We start from the raw sequence: 18,688 nt of genomic DNA on the forward strand, positions 1-18,688 counted from the left end.
TCGTGTAAGTTAATGTACCTCTGTCTCTTCTAAATGACGGTAACTCCGGCGCTGAAAGCGCACCATCACTGTCTTCTTGATCTATAAGACCTGAAGCGACAGTCGTGAGTCCTGTTCGAAGACTTGGCTGTTGTGGCAAGGATCGACCACTTCGAGGTAGTGAGTTAGATCTCAAACCACCAGAACTTTGACCTATTTGAGTCCTTGACATTGTTGCTAAATGAGATACTGCGTTACTCTGAGACTGATCTTTCATATTTTGTCTGTAATAATAATACGTTGATCTTGGGGAATTAGAACAAGTAGCCTCAGTATCGGAAGCATAATCTATAGAAGGTCGGTGTCGTCTTGTAAGAATCCCAAATTGATTCTGACTTCGTTGTGATGTCGATGAAGTATCAGTTTGCGTTCCATACCTCGTATTATATCGTAATGTAGAAGAACCTAGATTAATATTTAATATACGATCATTATTTATTATCTTAAGAACTCATTTTTAAGATGTTTCAAATAGAATGGAAATGTACCTGATTTTAAATTTGATCTCAACAGAGTATGCCGCGCTGGAGTCGAAATATTTGAATAATCTACCCGCGTAAGATGCTGATCTGAGCCGCTCCGAGGCATTATTCTCCCACTTGGTGCATGCTGGGAATATCCATAGCCTTGGGATTGTCCTGTAAGTCTAGTGGTGTTCACTGTTGATTGAATACCACCACTCGCTGACATTCGGCGATTACCATTAGGCATCATAGGACTTGTGTAAAATGAATGTACCTAATTAGAATACAAAATTGTAAGTCTATCACTTTATTTCAGATAAATTTTTCTTTATTAAATAGAAAATAAATTAAAACAAATATTCCTTAAGCCATGTAAATATTAAAAAACTACTATTATGTTCTTTTGTATTACATTTTTCGTAGTTATTTTCTTTATTACACAAAACAAATGTTCTCTAATGCATGAGAACTACATTTTGTCACGGGGTTCCTGCTACATCGACTAGAGGCCTAGCTTCGAGCATTGAGAGACTGCCACCGAAAACGTTGACATGTACTCGCCGGAACGGAAGAGCTAAATATCCTAATCCTCGTATCATTTTTTTGTGGAACAAAGCGACGGTTTATTCAAGATTTTTCAACTCGTATCTTTACTCTGCGATTAATTCAGTTTGATTTCATAGAATAAATCCAAATAAAGACACCGAACAAAAATCTACTTGAGACTGTACGAGTTTGTCACAGACCAAACAACGAACATTCCAGTGCATCTGCGCTCACAATATCTTATCACAACGTCAGTTCACGGTTCTCGTAGCAACTTGTCATCGGAATTTTCCCAGGTATCGAATTAGTTATGATAGCAGTCAGTTTTCCGATGTCCTTATTATAATACTCAGTCAATTGTTTTAATACTAAGTTTCGTTAGTATCAATTGTGAAAAATTTTGAGTAGCTCCCCAAATTTAATTTATTAATAACTCGTTAGGCTCATACCATATTTTATTTAATTATAAAACTGAGCCAAGGTTATCTGAGAGAATTTTAGAAATCAGGAGAAATTATTAGATTGTTGAAAACAAAACATAATTTAATTTATTGATAAAATAGGAAAGTAACTAAAAAATAATAAAATTAGATATGATTCTTGTAATAGTAAATTGAGACTGAAAAAGTATCAAGCAAAACGGTAGTCTTACACACTAAAAAATTTTGTGTCATTGCGTCAAAAAACTTAGTGTTAAAAATTTTTGTCTCAAACATTTATCACTTTTATGTGTAAATTTAAGATTCATTCTGCTTAATGAACACAAAAAAGTGTTAAATATTGAACATAAAAATTTTTAACACAAAATTTTTCGAAGCAACAACGCAAAATTTTTTACCGTGTAAGGTCAAGTCTCAATCGTAAGTGAAATGGCTGTTTAAGCCAAAGAGAATTATGAATATAATATTCCGAGAATTTTGTTTAATGTGAAGAATTTAAAATCTGATTAAAATTTGGAAATTGTATATTTAAAGTTAAGGAAAATTTGGTAATAAAAAAAAAAAAAAAAAAAAAAATTTGGTAATAATTGAGGTAGAAAAATTGAGGCTATGCAAGGCTATGCAATTAAGAATAAGCCTATTTCTTAAAAATCATTGCATGGACTTGCTGTAGAGATGTAGTTGGAAATAAGCTGGTAAAACGTGAGTGTGTGTTTGAGGCTATATTGTTGTGAATCCGAAGGTGTGGCGGTCCTGCCGCCTCGGTCACGCCACCAACGGCTGAAGTCCAACTAGACCAACCAAAGCGCCAGTCGTCAGAGCGGGAAACCCTCGCACTCTTATGACTAAACAGTCACGCACAGACTCAAATTCTCCCGCCTTTTCATACGCCATAGCTGTGGCATGATTTGGTATTATTATTATTATAATTATTATGATTATGGATCTCGATTGTGACCTGACTAATATAGAGTAAGACACTAAGTATTTTTCTATGTAAGGAATAAGTGAATAAATATCATTAAATCAATTAATCTTGCAAATAATATCATTATTATTATAATATATAGTGTAGTACATAATAACAACTACATATTGGTGACCCCGACGTGATTTATTTTTGCAAGTTAACCTGTGTAATAACATCAAGTGACGCCGGTAACCTAGAAACACATGCTTCGAACTCCTGCAAAAAAAGACACGATGTTCTCAAACGACAACGACAACTCAGCAGACAACCTTGATCGCTCTTTACTTGACTTTGAAATACCACCAAGTAACCCGCCGGTTAATTCAACGAGTTCCACGTCCAGACAAGGCATCGTGACACAAACTCATGGGACACAAGGCAACAATGGTCACGATGGTGATAACAACAACAACGTGCAAATTCAACAACAACACTCATTACAAGCCACTCAAACCGATGATTCACAACACGTGTACGCTGTCAACCTCAACCTGCCACAATTCACCGCAGACAGACCTGAAATGTGGTGTGCCATCGCCGAAGCTGACTTCTTGGCGAACTGCATCACCAGTGACAATCAGAAGTACAGTCAGATATTGAAGGCTCTTCCACCCAACATCCAAAATCAGCTCTGGGACATCATCAGCAATCCACCGCCACGAGATAAGTATCTTACAATAAAAAACGCTATACTTAGCAGTTTCTCTGATTCCAGACAAACACAACTTCTCAAGCTCCTGAGAGACATGACACTCGGTGACAGAAAGCCCTCGCAGCTCCTACGAGAAATGCGTGAACTGGCAAGAGGATCAATCCACGACGACGCTTTACACCAGCTCTGGAAAGAACGTCTTCCAGCCTGGATACGTCCATACCTCCTGGTCTCACCTCACATCAATGACCTCAACGGCTTGGCGGATCTGGCAGACCGCCTCGTACTCAACATGGACAGCAACTCGGTCTACGCTGTGCACAACAAACATCTCTTTCACACAGGCCAATCTCATCTTGAACAACAGGTATTAGAGCTTAAGCTAACAATGAAAAATCTCCAACAGGACTTCAGCAACATGCAACTCCAGATGCAACAGCAGCTTCTACTGATGAACAATCTCAGCCAACGTAAATCCAGAGCTGAGCAAGGCCACGGCAGATCGCAGTCCAGGGGCAGGTCTTCAACACCTAATCCTAATGGATACTGTTTCTATCACAACCGCTGGGGAAATGACTCGAGAAAATGCGTCCAACCATGCAAATTCGTACCAATCAACCCCACAAACCAGGGAAACTAGCTCCGCTGTCAACAGTCGAGGCAGTTGGTGACAGCGAAACCAGACTACCGCCTCAAGAGATACGTCTTCACGTGTACGATCGAAACACTCACAAGAAATTCTTGATCGACTCTGGATCGATCGTCTCAATCATCCCAGCCAGTCACGTGAACGACAAATTAAACAAGCATCCACTCACGCTTTACGCAGCAAACTCATCTGCCATCAGCACCTATGGAACCAAGACTATTTCACTGGATCTCAGCCTGCGCAGAAAGCTTTCCTGGCCTTTCATCATCGCGGATGTCCAAACAGCCATCCTTGGGGCAGATTTCTTGACACACTACAATCTACTAATCGACCTCAAGAATCAGCGACTAATCGACCCGCTCACGTCCATTTCAACAAAAGGAGAGACCTTAAGCACGCAGACATACAACATCTCAACAATAGATGCCAAATTACCGCAGATTTATGCTGACTTGCTTCAAAAATACATCGATATTACGAAGCCCGTCAGCAAGAAAAATCCCACCAACGCACAATATGCTCACCGCATCGTAACAATAGGACAGCCTACTACAGCACGCGCGCGAAAACTTGGAGGCGAGAAAGCAGAATCAGCAAAAAATCAAATTGCTGACATGCTTGATCAAGGCATCCTGAGACCATCAAACAGCCCGTACGCCAGTCCCATACACATGGCCAAGAAGAAAAACGGCACATGGAGACTCTGCGGCGATTACCGCAACTTGAATGCCAACACGGTGGAGGACATGTATCCACCACCTCTGATACATGATCTTTTCCAACGGCTGACTAACATTCGCATCTTCACCAAGCTTGACCTGGACAAAGCATACTACCAAGTCCCAATGCACGAAGATGACATTCAGAAAACGGCAATAATTACTCCATGGGGACTCTTCGAGTACGTGGTCATGCCATTTGGATTCAAAAACGCCACACAAACTTTCCAGCGGTACATGGACTCCATCTTCCGCGACCTCGACTTCGTCTTCGTGTACATAGATGACATTCTCATCATGTCAAAAGACGAAGAAGAGCATCTCAAGCACCTCGAGACTCTCTTTGAACGCCTCAAAGCTCAGTCACTCAGCATCAACAACGACAAGTGGGTATTCGGCAAGCCTGAAGTCAACTTTCTCGGATATTATATCTGCGCAGAAGGTTACACACCAATCAACGAACGCGTTTCAGCAATACTTGAATACAAAAAACCAGAAATCATCGAAGAACTTAGACGCTTCCTCGGCATGGTAAATTATTACAGACGATGTATCCCACAAGCTGCACACGCCCAAATACCTCTCAGCAACTTCCTGAAACGCTCAATTAAAAAAGACAAGTCTAAAATTCCTTGGACAGCTGTGGCTGACGAAGCTTTTGAAGATTGCAAACAGAAACTGGCAGACGTCACTCTTTTTTCGTATCCGTCGTCAAACGCGAGCCTCGTGCTCACCACCGATGCATCATCAACAGCCATCGGTGCCAAACTGGAGCAGCAGATAAACAACTGGGAACCTCTCGGTTTTTTCTCACGGAAACTAACCCCAACAGAACAACGGTATAGCACCTATGACCGCGAATTACTCGCCATCTATGCCGCCGTTAAATACTTCCAGCAACTGCTCGACTGTCGACAATTCGTCATTCACACGGACCATAAGCCGTTCACTTATGCCTTCAGGCAAAAACACGACAAGGCATCAGAACGCCAATTGAGACAGCTAGATTACATCTCTCAATTCTCAACTAACATCGAGTACGTAAAAGGCGAGGAAAACATAGTCGCCGACGCTCTTTCACGCATCTACTCAGTCAACATGCCAACGGTGCTCAGCCCCGAAAGGATCGCCAACGAACAGCTCAATGACGCAGAATTACAGGATATGATCCAACATCCTACGTCGTTGCTGATACAGGAAATCGAAGTCGAAAACGGCATTAAAATTTACGGCAACATCTCCTCTGGGCAAGTGAAGCCGTACATTCCAGCATCACTTCGCAGAGTAGCCTTCAACAAGATCCACGAACCGGCCCATCCCAGTGGCAGAACAACATCTAGATTGCTCCGAGAAAAATTCGTCTGGCCCGGCATTCGAAAAGACGCCACCCAATGGTCACGTGAGTGCACGCCGTGCCAGCAATCTAAAGTACACCGACACACACGTCTTCAACCGAATCACATTGATGTACCTGATTCGAGATTCAATCACATACACATCGACATAATCACTTTACCAAACGTAAATGGTTATCAATATTGCCTCACCATGGTCGATCGTTTCTCAAGATGGCCAGAAGCTGTACCTATCAAAGACATGACAGCTGACACAGTGGCAACCGAACTCTTCAACCACCGGATAGCCCGTTTCGGATCCCCAATCACGATCACTTCAGACCAGGGAACGCAATTTGAATCCGCACTTTTCAAGGCACTGGCCAATCTAGTGGGTGCAGAAAAAAACCAAACAACAGCTACCATCCTCAGTCAAATGGTATCGTTGAACGCATGCATCGCACACTCAAAGCAGCGCTCATGTGCTCGCCCAAGCCCTGGATCGAAATACTACCAACTGTCCTACTAGGACTCCGAACATCTTTTAAAGAAGACATCCAGGCCACTCCAGCTGAAATGTTATATGGAACGTGCCTGAGAATTCCAGGGTAATTTTTCATCGCAGCAGACCTTCCACCGGATCCACAAATCTTCGTAGAGAAGCATAGAGAGTTCATGCGCGGCATTCGCTCAACACCAACGGCTCATCACACGAAGACCAGAGTCTTCATACTTAAAGACCTGGAAACGTATTCACACGTCTGGCTACGCAGCGATCACGTAAAAGCTCCTCTCGAACCATCTTACCAAGGCCCATACAAAATCATCAGCCGTCTGACCGACAGGCTCTATAAGCTGGACATAAACGGGGAAGAAAAAAACGTCTCCGTGGACAGGCTGAAACCTCACTACTGCAGCAAAACTGACAGTGATACTGATAAAAATAACGAAGCAGATCCCGTGGATCCAACGTCGCTCGAAGCCCAATCACATCACTGGAGAACAACGATGGACCCTCCAAAGAGAACATATGCACGTACCGTGACTTTCAAGGCTCCCGCCGAAAGCCACTCGGGGGGGGGGCGGTCCTGCCGCCTCGGTTACGCCACCAACGGCCAGAAGACCAACTAGACCAACCAAAGCGCCAGTCATCGGAGCGGGAAACCCTCGCACTCCTATGACTAAACAGTCACGCACAGACTCAAATTCTCCCGCCTTTTTATACGCCATAGCTGTGGCGTGATTTGGTATTATTATTATTATAATTATTATGATTATGAATCTCGATTGTGACCTGACTAATATAGAGTTAGACACTAAGTATTTTTCTATGTAAGGAATAAGTGAATAAATATCATTGAATCAATTAATCTTGCAAATAATATCATTATTATTATAATATATAGTGTAGTACATAATAACAACTACAAAGGGATTGATCACAACGCTCTCTATATATTAATATAGAATTATATATAAGCAGATGACTGCAATAAATAGTAGCGGGAAAAACCCAGTAAGATTTAAAATGTATGTATTTTCAATTGTAATAATATCGGTAAGAAAAATAATAATCTTTAAATATTGTAAGCTTTTATATTTTTTAATTCTATTGTTAAGTATGGGAATTTTTTTATCATAAATTTTAGGGTATAGATAAAATTGTAATTACCAAAAATTCCCATGGAAAAAACCTACAAGACTTTTATTACGGTTCTGTAGTTTAGACATAAAAAAAAACTACTTTGTTAAAATAAATTTATGTTTAATGTAATGGTCACTTAGAATAAAATACCGAACGTTTTGGAATATTCTTTACGAACTGGGAAAACCCAGTAATTTCCATTTATTTTATTGTCATAATCCTTTAAGAGGCTTATTTTCCAAAACGTTCGCTAAAAAGGGATCACTCGAATACTCAAGACTAGGCAATAAAAAACAGACATCCAGGCTGGCTGCAAATGACCTGGGAACGTCATGGGCCATCGTGACGTCATTTCAGCGTGGACCCATTTGCCAACTTGAGAAGGGATGCTAGCTGAAGACAGGAGTTGCAGAGGCGCGCGCAACTACTCTCACTACCCTCTGAGACTCTCCCACCCCCAAAGGCATGAACTCTCGACCGAGGGAGTCGAAAACCAAGGAACAAGAGGACACATCAAAAAGCAAGACTGTAGTCCGTCACGCGAAATTTTACTTTCCTGAAATTATTGTCGGTACTTTTATTTTGTAAACCATTAAACAATAATTGATAGATTTGCGCGCAAGACAAATCTAAATTAAACTAAAATAATCTGAGTGTTTTAAATTCATTTTATATATATAATTTATTTTAAATTATTCAAATTTAAATCTATTCTCCCGCCTTAATCTATTTACTGCAAGTTGAACGCCCTACCGCGTTCCAACGGGCGAATTAAAAGAATTCCATAAATTTACTATAGCCAATTTGGGGATATACAACAATATAAATGAAGCGTGGAAGATCCTAATGGTCGTGAGGCTTTTAAAAAATTACATTGCGTAGAGGTCCGGTAGACGCATAGGTAGTTTTAAGTTTTATTGAATTAAGGGAACATTATTGTAAATTTAGGACTTGGTTAAATAAATTATTGATTTTATATAGAATTTTAATAAATATTATTTACAGCTCCATCCTCATAATTTCTCTCACGACCTGGAAGATATCCTATTCTCTGCTCTAGTCCATCTCTGGCAGCCAAGAGCTATTTCTTTCCTTTTCACTCGCTAGTGTTGCCTTTCTCACAGACTATCTTTTATTCGTTTCTACTAATGGTTATTTTTGTTTAACTAGACAGTTTTTTGATGATTTATAAAAAAAAAAAAAAAAACTAAACAGTCAGGAGCTTCAAAATTATTTTTTGATTAATCTAAACATATTATTCTAACAAGTATCAGTTAAAAAACTACCATAAAAATTTTTGAACCGGTGACATGAGTCAAGTGGTCAAAAAGCCTGTAGAGCGCTCGAACTAACCGACCGGCCAGGCGTGGGTTCGAATCCTAATCTGGTCTTAAAAACAAGCTTGGTTGAAATTTGGCCCTTGCCGCGTAGGTTAAGATTTTTCAACCCAAAACGGCCCCAAAGTATCACTCCCAACAGTTGAAGTCAGCGATATGACCACAGCAGTTAAAATAAAAGTTAAAATAAAAAAAAAAAAAATTTTTCTAGCAAATGTATAAATCTAGGTAGCATGTATGAGGGGGTGATCAAAAAAAAAATTAGGAAACCGGTTGACCCTGAAGGGGTTAACCGTTAATTCCCGCTAATTCCATACCTAGGCGCTTCAGATCGCACTAATGACGTTTTTGAGCTCTTCGAGCTCAAAAGTCTGATAGACATTTGATAAAACACTATTTTTCAAATTTTCAAACCGCAATAACTTTTAAATGGATGAACTGATTTCTACGCGGTTGGCGGCATTCGACGCAGTTTCTTCAGTCTCATAACAAATCTTATGGTCTGAATTGATCGAAATAAGAATTTCAAATTAATTCCGAAAAAACACTTTTATCGGTTTTCTTTCGTTCACGATATCTCTCAAACGAATCGACCAATTTTGACCGGCGTGGCGGTGATTGACGTGGTTTTTTATATTAAAAACTGATTAGTTTTTCGAAATGATCGGTAGAGCCGTTTAAGAGTTATTCCAAAAAAATGTCGGAGTTACGTCAAAAAAACATTTGTTTCTAAATATTTCGTCGACGATATCTCTCCAACCAATCAACTAATTTCCACATTTTTAGCCGGGATGAGACGGTTTTTTAGCTCTGTTGATTTTTTCATCTTGTCAAAAACAATCCGAAAAAAAATGTCAAAGTTATATAAAAAAATTTTGAAAACGGCCGACCCTAAAGGCCACCCCTGCAACTTCCCGCTAATTCCATATCTAAGCGCTTAAAATTGCACTCACAGAGCTCAAAAGTCTGATAGAAGTTTGATAAAACACAATTTTTTGAATTTTCAAACTGTAATAACTTTTGAACGAATGAACCGATTCTCAAGTGATTGGCGGCATTCAACGCAGCTTTTTAAGTCTCATAAAGAATCTTTGAGTTTGGATTAATCGAACAAAATTTTGGAGTACTTCCCGGGAAAACATGAATTTGCCTAATCATATATAAATATATATATGATTATATATAAATCTATATATAATTAGATCTGGTTAGACCTGAGTTCTCTAGGGCTATGTCTGATTATATCTGATCAGATCTAATTGAGATAGGACCACACATATAATTAAACGTAAAGCTTATACATAATTATATCTAATCAAATGTAAATTATAAACTAACATTTGTTAATATATAATAATATATAATTAGATGCAGCATTTTTTAATAATTATATATAATAGATATTTTGTTGAGTGAATTTGTTTCACTTGCCATGTCACACATGATATATGAAGATTGCTTGTAAACAAAAATCATCTTTATAAATTATTTGAATTAGTTATATTATATTATAATTACATTTATTGTAACATACCGAATTCTATCACAGCTCATGTAATTATCTTTTACATTTTTGAATGTTAAAAACGTTAATTTATTTAGTGATTTGAATTATTATCATGTATTACAGCTATGTACTCCAGCTATCGGGTTATAAAAAAGGTCAAAAGAAAATTGTTATTTTTGCTTTTGATTTTAAATAAATATTGGTTAACTGTTAACAAATATTTATTAACGTTCAATAAATCGTATTTAATAAATAATTTATGAAGTGATAATAAAGATTTATTAAATCCCATGATGTTAAAAAATCACTTATTAACAGTTAATGAAGCTCATTGAATATACAGAAATCTTACTTTTTCTTTATAATTCTTTTTCTTTCTCATAACTTTTCTCTTATACAATTTAAAATTTGTTATATAATGCCGGTTAGCGTTTGATGAATATAAATAAGTCATAAATTCCTTGAAAAGTAATTAATTAATCAATTTATGAAAATCTAACAAATTTTTTTATAGTTTAAGAAAATCATGATTGTGATAAAATATTTTGAAAAGCAAAATGGAATACCTTAGACTCTTAAAACAAGAAAATTTTGAAGTTTTTTTTGCCATTGAAGCTATATAAAAATAATTTTAACTTAATTATAACAATAATTATTCATTCAACATATTCATATATGAATCATCTATAAGTAACCAATTAATTTACTAATGAAAATATATGTCTATAATTTGAAAAAATTTTTGTTACATAAATTTCTATTCAAATAACGTCATTTTCACCTTCTAAGTTAATTGAAAATACATGTAAAATATGTTAAAAACTATCTAAAGATTCAGCTCAAGTTACATCTAACGGTAAGTCATTCGAAAAATTTGAGTAAAAGAAACGTAATAAAAAAAAGTTTGGAAAATCCAAATGAGCATGCCTTAAGCGCTCATAATATACATAAATATGTTAAAAACTACATTCATAATTCTTTTCTTATATTTATATTTAAATTTTCAAGACTTGAAATTCATTTAAATTTTATAACATATACTCAATGCGATTCGAGCGCTCTACCGCTTCCGATGGGTACATTAAAAAAAAAAAAAAAAAAATTTTTAAGCGAGAGTAGAGCATACCTGCGCGCTCTGCGCTTAAGGCATGCAAAAAATGTAATAATAAAATGAAAGAAAAAAAAATTTTTTTTTTGTTCGTTCATTTCTTTTTTCTGAAGTAATGGCGTACTTTTTTTCTCTCATTTTTCTGATTTTAGACAGTAATAAAAATGCGTGAATGATAGTTTTCACGCTTAAGGCCTGCAATTTTATGTTCGATTTAATGATAATAAAAAAACATGCAATTATTTTTTTTTCTAATATTTCTAATAATTTTTTAATAATAATAGCGAACAAAGTTTTATATTTTCTTTGATTTTATTTTATATGATGAAATTAAATCAATAACGGAATATGACGATTATTTCGTGTATTCGATTTTTTTGTTTTTTGAATTTTCCCGCGAGCAGTATTATCCCCTCTGTAGATCGAGCTGAAGGAAAATTTTAACCGATGATAAAACAGTTAGTTATTATACCATCATTTACGTATAGTTGCGGCTTGTTTATAGTTATTGCCACGGAGCTTAGATAGAAGGAGCTCGAACGGCATAGGTCATTTGGTATAAAATGTGTCCTCAAAAACAGCAGCAAATAACATGTACCTATTTTCACCACCAGAGTAGCGCAACGATCACTACAATCTCTGTGACGTCACAAAAAGCCGTTAAGATTTTATGAAGTATGTAAACATAAACAAATGTAAAATTAAGTTTGCTTGGACAGTGCTGTTAAAGTGTGAAAATAATTGATAAAATAATTTAAGAAAATGGTCAAAAAGTGTTCAGTTAAAAATTGCTTAAGTGGCTCAACTGCTGAAAGAAAACGAAACGTTGAATTAAACCGTCGTCAAACGACTTTATTTCAAGTACCCAAGGTAATATAACCAATAAGTTCAATCCATTTTATTATAAGTTAATAATATATAATTTAAATTAAGTAATAATAAGAGTTAATTAATTTATATTCTGTGATTTTTCAATAAAGAGTCGAGTTTTATTTTGTAATCACTAGTTTATAAAATCAAAAATTACGGGAATTATAATCAATAATTAATAGAATGAAAGTTGAGGATAAATAAGATATAAAATTTTTAAAAGTTATAATTGATTAAAGACATCACAGTTATTTATTTATTTAAATTTTTTTTTTTTTTTTTCAAACAAATTTCTATGAGTGTGGCTATTAGCATTTACCCGTGCTAGCATTTTTCCCCTGTTTTTGCTAACACTTCAAACTTTAAAGTATAAAAAAAAAAAAAAAAGAGAAATTGCACATTTTTTTGATTCAGCGTAATAGATGCGTACTAATATCTGAATAATCGTTGGAAATATAATTTTTTTCTTAAATTAGTGTCCCGATGCATTAAAAAATTGGAACTTGGCATTGTCACAACATCTTCTTCATAAAAACTTTGTCTGTGAATTGCATTTTAAAGATGATGATATCATTAGAACATTTGACAGAATAAACTTGCCAAATGGTGAGGTTTTTGATTTACCAAAAGAAAGATTCCACTTAAAGCCAGGTGCAATTCCTGTACAGGCAAATATGATCGTAGACCACCATGATGCACGTGTATTAGATTCTTCAAATACAAATCCTTTACCTATGCAAATAGTTTCGGAGGAAGTGGTTATAAACGAAGAACTTGATACTGGCTGTTCTGCCGGAAAACATATGGAAGAGAACAGCAACATAAGTGACAATTTTTCCGATTGTCGCCAACAAATGTATAGTTCAAGTATCGTAAATGAAATAATTGAAGATACAACAAGTCATACTGGAGATCTTGAGTTGGAATGGCAAATATTATGCGAAGAAAATTATCGTCCTGCAGCTTTTGATGACAATCCTGGAACGTTTTCGTTAACTACAATATTGCAAGCACTGAAAGATCAAGGTTTACCACAAAATTGGTGTTGGTCAAAACAATCAGAACCACAAAAACTTTTAATTCTATATTACATAGATAGTTTTTGAAAAAACTAAAATTAGAAGTTAAAATTAGTAATAATCTAATTATTCAGGTACTTAGACTTTAGTATATTATCGGCCAGAAATATAAATTTTATCTTTCAATTTTTATCATTTATTATTTAGATAACTGTTATGGAAACAGGGGTGACTGTTAATTACAATTATTCATTAACATCAGTAATACATTTTTTTAATATGCTCCAAGAAATTGAAAAATCGCAGTTTTGCAGTGGTGCTGGAGTGAACAACGGAAGGTTTTTATTATCTTCATTTCCTTGTGAAGTAATGAATAAAATGAATTACGAATTTTATCTTTTTGTAGGTGTTCAACCAGGTGTGATGGTATTTTACAATCACCCGAAAAATATAAAAGATTTATGAAAATGAATCGATGTTTCAGTTGTCGATCCTTACGAAAAAGATTGTTAATGTCGTCAAAACGAAAAACAACGATATAACGAAACGTTACATTACGATTAAACGTAAACTGCATGTAAAACAAAAAAATTTACATCGTCTGAAGAAAAAGGTAATATTGGTTTTATAATGTAATTGCTGTTATACTATTTGTTGTTCTACAGAATCATCAATTGAAGGAAAAGATGGAACAATTAAAACACCAGTGTGCTGTAATCAAAGATAGTGTTATTGAAGAAGAAATCGCGGATCTCCCAGAAGCCCAAAAACAAGCAGTTCGTGCTTGTTTTCAAGCTGCTAAAGTCAAAAATTCGAAACAACGACGTTATACTATTGAGTGGGTATATGAGTGTCTAATGATTAGAATTAAAGGTCCTGCGGTTTATGATAAATTGCGTGAACGTCAAATATTACCATTACCTTGTAAGGACACACTAAACAGATACATAAACAAATTAGATAGCGCTTTTGGTTTTCCGAAAGCTATATTTGACACTCTCCGTTTGAAGGCATCGCGAATGGAAAGTTATGACAAAAGGGGTATAATTTATTTTACGTGACACGTGGTAAACTTTGCGATACTAACAATTTTTCTACAGTTGGTTACTAACAATCAATGCAAAGACAATATAACAATTGCTTCTTCGAAACATTACGTTAAACTATACGTGAATATGAGCTGTTGAGCTTTATTAGCGTTATAAATTATCCACTTTTTATTTCTATTATTTTTCAAAAAGCATTTGTTACAGTAATACAATTATGACATACACAACAATGATACACATTGTGTCATTTTTACATTTACAAAGAAATTGCGTAGTACTAAATTTCGAATAATTTACATAGGCTTAATATCATTTTTGCTAATATGCTTATTAATACGTAGATAATGCATTATTAACATAGCTTAATTAGAAATAAATTACTTTTGCTTACAATTTTTAATACAAGTACTCCAAGCATTTTATTACACTAACTTTCATCTTCGTGTTTTCGCAGGTACCTTATTAATTGACGAAATCGCTTTAAGCGAAGCTGTAAAATTAAATACTAAAACTATGGAGTTTAATGGCTTCGTCAATTTAGGCAGTTACACGCCACAAAACTTAATAAACGAGAGAGCTGATCATGCACTAGTTTTTATGTACCAACCCTTCCGTGATACATGGGTCCAAGTGTTGGGATATTTTTTAAGCAAAAGTGCAGTGACGAAAGACGTTCTGCATAAATTAATCATAGACTGCATCATCCAGTTAGAGAAAGCTGGAATGCAAGTAGATGTTGTCACCTCGGATGGTGCTCAGTGGAACCGCGGAGCGTGGAAAATTTTTGGTATCGAAGACCAAAAATTCAGTTGTACGCATCCTTATGATACATCTAGACAACTATGGTTTATGTCAGACTTTCCTCATTTGCTGAAGTGTTTCCGAACCAAAATTCTTGAGGGACCTTCGTTTTGGGTAAGAAGTCAAATATATATGTTTATAATTTTGTAAATAGTATGTAAATTGACGATGCGTAATATTTAGTAAGAAAAAATATCATGTTTGGTATGAAAAATTGTTCTCATTACGGTAATTAAATAGCTTAATACATTTTTAGACCCCTGATGGGATTGTGAAAAAATCCATTGGGAAGTTTTATTGCAACACGAGCTTCAGTATAGACCTAACTTGAAAGTTTCGTACAAATTAACACCTGAACATATACACCCCGAAGGATATCAAAAATGAATGTTCGTTTAGCGGAAGAAGTAAGTAAACTTTAATCTTTAATCTTTAACTTTTTATCTGATTCTTTTATTTTCATGAAAAATTAATATTAGTTGAAACAGTTGCCTTGTAAAATACAGATTCCGCCATTGGTCTCTTTATTCATTCATTGGTAGTTCAGCTTTTTCATAATTATCGCGAATTTGGTATTCCATTTACGTTCACTATACTAACTTAATAATAATTTCGGAAGAAAACTAAGAGGCCGGAAATGCCTATTTTTTTTTTTCTTCGGATTTGAATATATAAATTCGTATAATATTTGTTTTTAAATCAATCAGACCGTCTATTCAGCGTGAAAACAAGAATATGCGGTTTGGTCATTCTTTAAATTGCAATAATCTCGCATTAGGGATAGTTAATCAATTTCAAATTTAAAGGGTTAGTGCATTTCAATATCCTTATTAAGTATACAAAAGTTTAGAATTTTCCGACATTACTATTTCCGAAGAACGACTACCTCACTGAAAAAATCAAAATTTAATTTCAACAGAAATTGCAATTTTTATTCTTTTAGTTATTCTCTAAACCATTAAGAGTTGCTATGATGACTTGGCAAAACGATTGCACCGAACTGCAAGATAGTGGACCCACTATCAAATTTATGGAAAGAGTAGATAATTTGATAAAGGCGATGAGTTCTCGCACTCCTGAATCTGCTTTACGTTCTAATGACGAATGTCCAATGAGACAGGTATTGTATTATTTTCAATAAAGTAGAAATAATTGATTATTTCAGTTAAAGACCAAGTGGAAATGAAATCGGTATATCACAGCTAACGGCGCATAAAACGAATATCAATACCTTCGAAAGTTTTTTTCTCCATCACAATATTTATCAGAAGGAGTAAGTAAACAATATAAAATTGAAGAGAGAGGAGAGTCACACTTCTACACACATCTATTCACAGTTCAGATACTCCATGTTCTTCATTCGGCAATAACAATAACAAATAATAACAAACAATTTTGTAGTATGTTGATTCCCAATATTTAGTAAAAAAATAATTAATATTTTATGCATCATACATCTTTTACTAAATCTAAGACAAAACATTTCTTATAATTTGAGTTAGTAATGCTTTGCCGCTCTGTTTTCTTATGTATTGTTATGAATTTCATTTTTCGTTATGAATTTAAAATTAATAATCACATGTACATATGTAATAACCATTCACTTCAAATTATTTCATTGCATGAACATTTTCCAATTCACCAACACTTCTTGATATAGTTCTATTTTTACGCTGTAGATTATCAAAGAATTTGACAAATATTTGAGAGAATGGGAAGCTGAAGCTGTTGATAACAAAAACAAATGTCGCAAGAAGAAAAATCAAAATGTAGAAAGTGATGACAGTATTGAAAAACATTTTTTTCTCGCTATTACCAAAAGCACGCTAACAGGATTGAAGATTACTTTAGGAGGGACACTTGAACTATTGGATTTTTGACTGAAAAATGTAATTTTGACTATTTAATGACTGCCCGTCTTAATCAAGACAAGTTAGAAGTAAGTACAATGAAGATTTAATTGTATACAGTCACTTCTCGAAATATCATACTCTCATAGAGTCTCCCTGGTTTAAAAACTGATTGAAAAGAATTGAAAAGTGATCACTCCATGCAAACTGTATATCTATATATACAATCAAAAGAATTAAAATTATTGAAAAAATTTGAATTTCATCATTTTTAATTCTTTTCAATCAATATTTTTAAACGGCTCTATAGCTTTCATAAATTTTTAAATTTCTCATTTGTTCATACTTTATAGCAATTTTTTGGGATCGTAAGGAGTGCTTGTGGGTGTAATGAACATCCAGATCCTATCATATTTGGACAAGTATTCAGATTACTCTGCTCCTATTCTTTAGTTACGCCACCAAAAGGATCAAATGTAACTGCCGTTGAACTTTTGCAATCATTGATGGAGACAAAAGAATCACTGATGCTAATTCAAGATAAAAAATCAAAGTGGCTACAGAAATTAGATTCTATAATTGACAATGGATTTATTGAAGAAGACGATATTTACCGAAGAAAAAGCGTCGCAGTGAGTCATTTTGAGAATTTAGTTGATACGAGTGAAGATGACACTGACGTCACGTCTGCCACCAATGATTCATCAAAGTCAAGGACTATGAATTTTCTTGAAAAAGGAGTGTAGCTAAAAACCTTTTGAGAGTTTAGTTGACTCTAGTGAAGATGAAAACAATAATGTTAATTTGGATTCTGCTATTGCTGATGGATTACAGGCTAATGATCCTCATGAACATCATGACTACGATGTTGTTAGTACAAGCGAGTTTGTTGTGTCGTATATTGCTGGTTACGTTGCCAGAAAAATGCAGCGATTTTCTCGGTGTCATCTTTGCTTGGCGAGTCTAGAGTCTGATAAATCTTCTCATAGAGATCGAGTCATTGATCTAATGAGTGAACAATGTATACGTCCAAGTAATAATCTATATTCTTTGATCCAGCAATTGGAAAATATTGTATTGACTGTTGTTGGGACAAAGACAGTTAGGTTTGATACGATGAATTGTATTTTAGATAAAGTCGCAGAAGAAAAATCACTACCTTTCGTTGGTTGCCAAGAACATCAATTCACGTTGATGAAAAAAATATTAAATTACTTTATAACTATTAGAGGTCATTTCTTAGCTAATCATATTAATAAGAATTATAAGCAAAAAAGTATTAAAAATAAAAAATTACGTAAAATTTCAAAATTAGTATAAGTTGTGCTTATCGGAGTTTTAAAAGATTTTTACAAATGTTCGTCAAACTTAACAATTTTATAATGATAACTTTTATAGTTATTAATTATTTTTATGCAGAGTTTTTATGTAAAAAAAAAAAACATTTAAGTAACAATATATATTTTTTAATAGATGTTTACGTTTATTATTTGATTTTTTATCTTTATAGAAATTATTTTTTTCATACTTCACTTCTATGCCTGCTAATTATAAACAGACCAAGGAATTCATCGTTAATACTATTTTTGGTATTTTATAATTATAAGGCTTCTTTTAGAAAATAAATTTAATAATTTTAAATCTATTCAACAGGTCCTTCTCTTAATATGTTCAGTTTTTTATATGAAA

General features: G+C 34.7%; 4 protein-coding genes across 8 annotated transcripts in view; 3 read left to right on the top strand and 1 right to left on the bottom strand.

Moving 5' to 3' along the window:
* Positions 1–18,688, bottom strand: part of Rhogap100f (Rho GTPase activating protein at 100F) — a 116,807-nt gene that overhangs the window by 60,405 nt on the left and 37,714 nt on the right. For both annotated transcript variants that reach the window (XM_074255129.1, XM_074255130.1), the window contains exons 9-10: positions 528–777; positions 19–444 (exon numbers count right to left, since the gene is read on the bottom strand). In XM_074255129.1, coding sequence (XP_074111230.1) covers positions 19–444; positions 528–777 — 676 coding nt within the window. The remainder of the gene's footprint in view (positions 1–18; positions 445–527; positions 778–18,688) is intronic.
* LOC141535275 (uncharacterized) overlaps positions 1–18,688 on the top strand; it is an 81,223-nt gene that overhangs the window by 57,234 nt on the left and 5,301 nt on the right. The window contains exon 3 of one of the 3 annotated variants that reach the window (XR_012480571.1): positions 553–680. The exons of 1 other annotated variant lie outside the window; for it this stretch is intronic. The gene's annotated coding sequence lies outside the window, so the exon portion shown is untranslated. Of the gene's footprint in view, positions 1–552; positions 681–880; positions 1,346–18,688 lie in introns of those variants that run through there. One more of the 3 variants, XM_074255135.1, reaches the window with a different exon arrangement.
* Positions 11,910–15,532, top strand: LOC141535273 (uncharacterized). Its single transcript, XM_074255131.1, has 7 exons — positions 11,910–12,280; positions 12,757–13,433; positions 13,507–13,637; positions 13,706–13,912; positions 13,965–14,340; positions 14,803–15,263; positions 15,406–15,532. The coding sequence occupies exons 4-7, from the start codon at positions 13,775–13,777 to the stop codon at positions 15,478–15,480; spliced, it is 1,050 nt and encodes a 349-aa protein (XP_074111232.1). The 5' UTR covers positions 11,910–12,280; positions 12,757–13,433; positions 13,507–13,637; positions 13,706–13,774; the 3' UTR covers positions 15,481–15,532.
* LOC141535276 (uncharacterized) lies at positions 16,193–18,419 on the top strand. Of its 2 annotated transcripts, none has more exons than XM_074255137.1 (3): positions 16,193–16,549; positions 16,829–17,088; positions 17,353–18,419. In XM_074255137.1, the coding sequence occupies exons 2-3, from the start codon at positions 17,056–17,058 to the stop codon at positions 17,743–17,745; spliced, it is 426 nt and encodes a 141-aa protein (XP_074111238.1). In that variant the 5' UTR covers positions 16,193–16,549; positions 16,829–17,055; the 3' UTR covers positions 17,746–18,419. The 2 variants fall into 2 exon arrangements, with proteins under 2 accessions (XP_074111238.1, XP_074111237.1); XM_074255136.1 differs by having other exon boundaries at positions 16,193–16,422.

Source organism: Cotesia typhae, unplaced genomic scaffold (genome assembly GCF_013202065.1).
Source record: "Cotesia typhae breed Kobodo isofemale line unplaced genomic scaffold, CoteBio_Ctyphae scaffold_13, whole genome shotgun sequence".
Classification (NCBI taxonomy): Eukaryota; Metazoa; Arthropoda; class Insecta; order Hymenoptera; family Braconidae; genus Cotesia; species Cotesia typhae.

Coding starts and splice junctions, on each gene's coding strand:
- LOC141535273 (XM_074255131.1), top strand. CDS start 13,775: ATGTTTCAGTTGTCGATCCTTACGAAAAAGATTGTTAATGTCGTCAAA. Junction 14,341..14,802: donor GGAAAGTTATGACAAAAGGG/GTATAATTTATT, acceptor GTGTTTTCGCAG/GTACCTTATTAATTGACGAA. Junction 15,264..15,405: donor TTGAGGGACCTTCGTTTTGG/GTAAGAAGTCAA, acceptor ATACATTTTTAG/ACCCCTGATGGGATTGTGAA.
- LOC141535276 (XM_074255137.1), top strand. CDS start 17,056: ATGACTGCCCGTCTTAATCAAGACAAGTTAGAA. Junction 17,089..17,352: donor TTAATCAAGACAAGTTAGAA/GTAAGTACAATG, acceptor CATACTTTATAG/CAATTTTTTGGGATCGTAAG.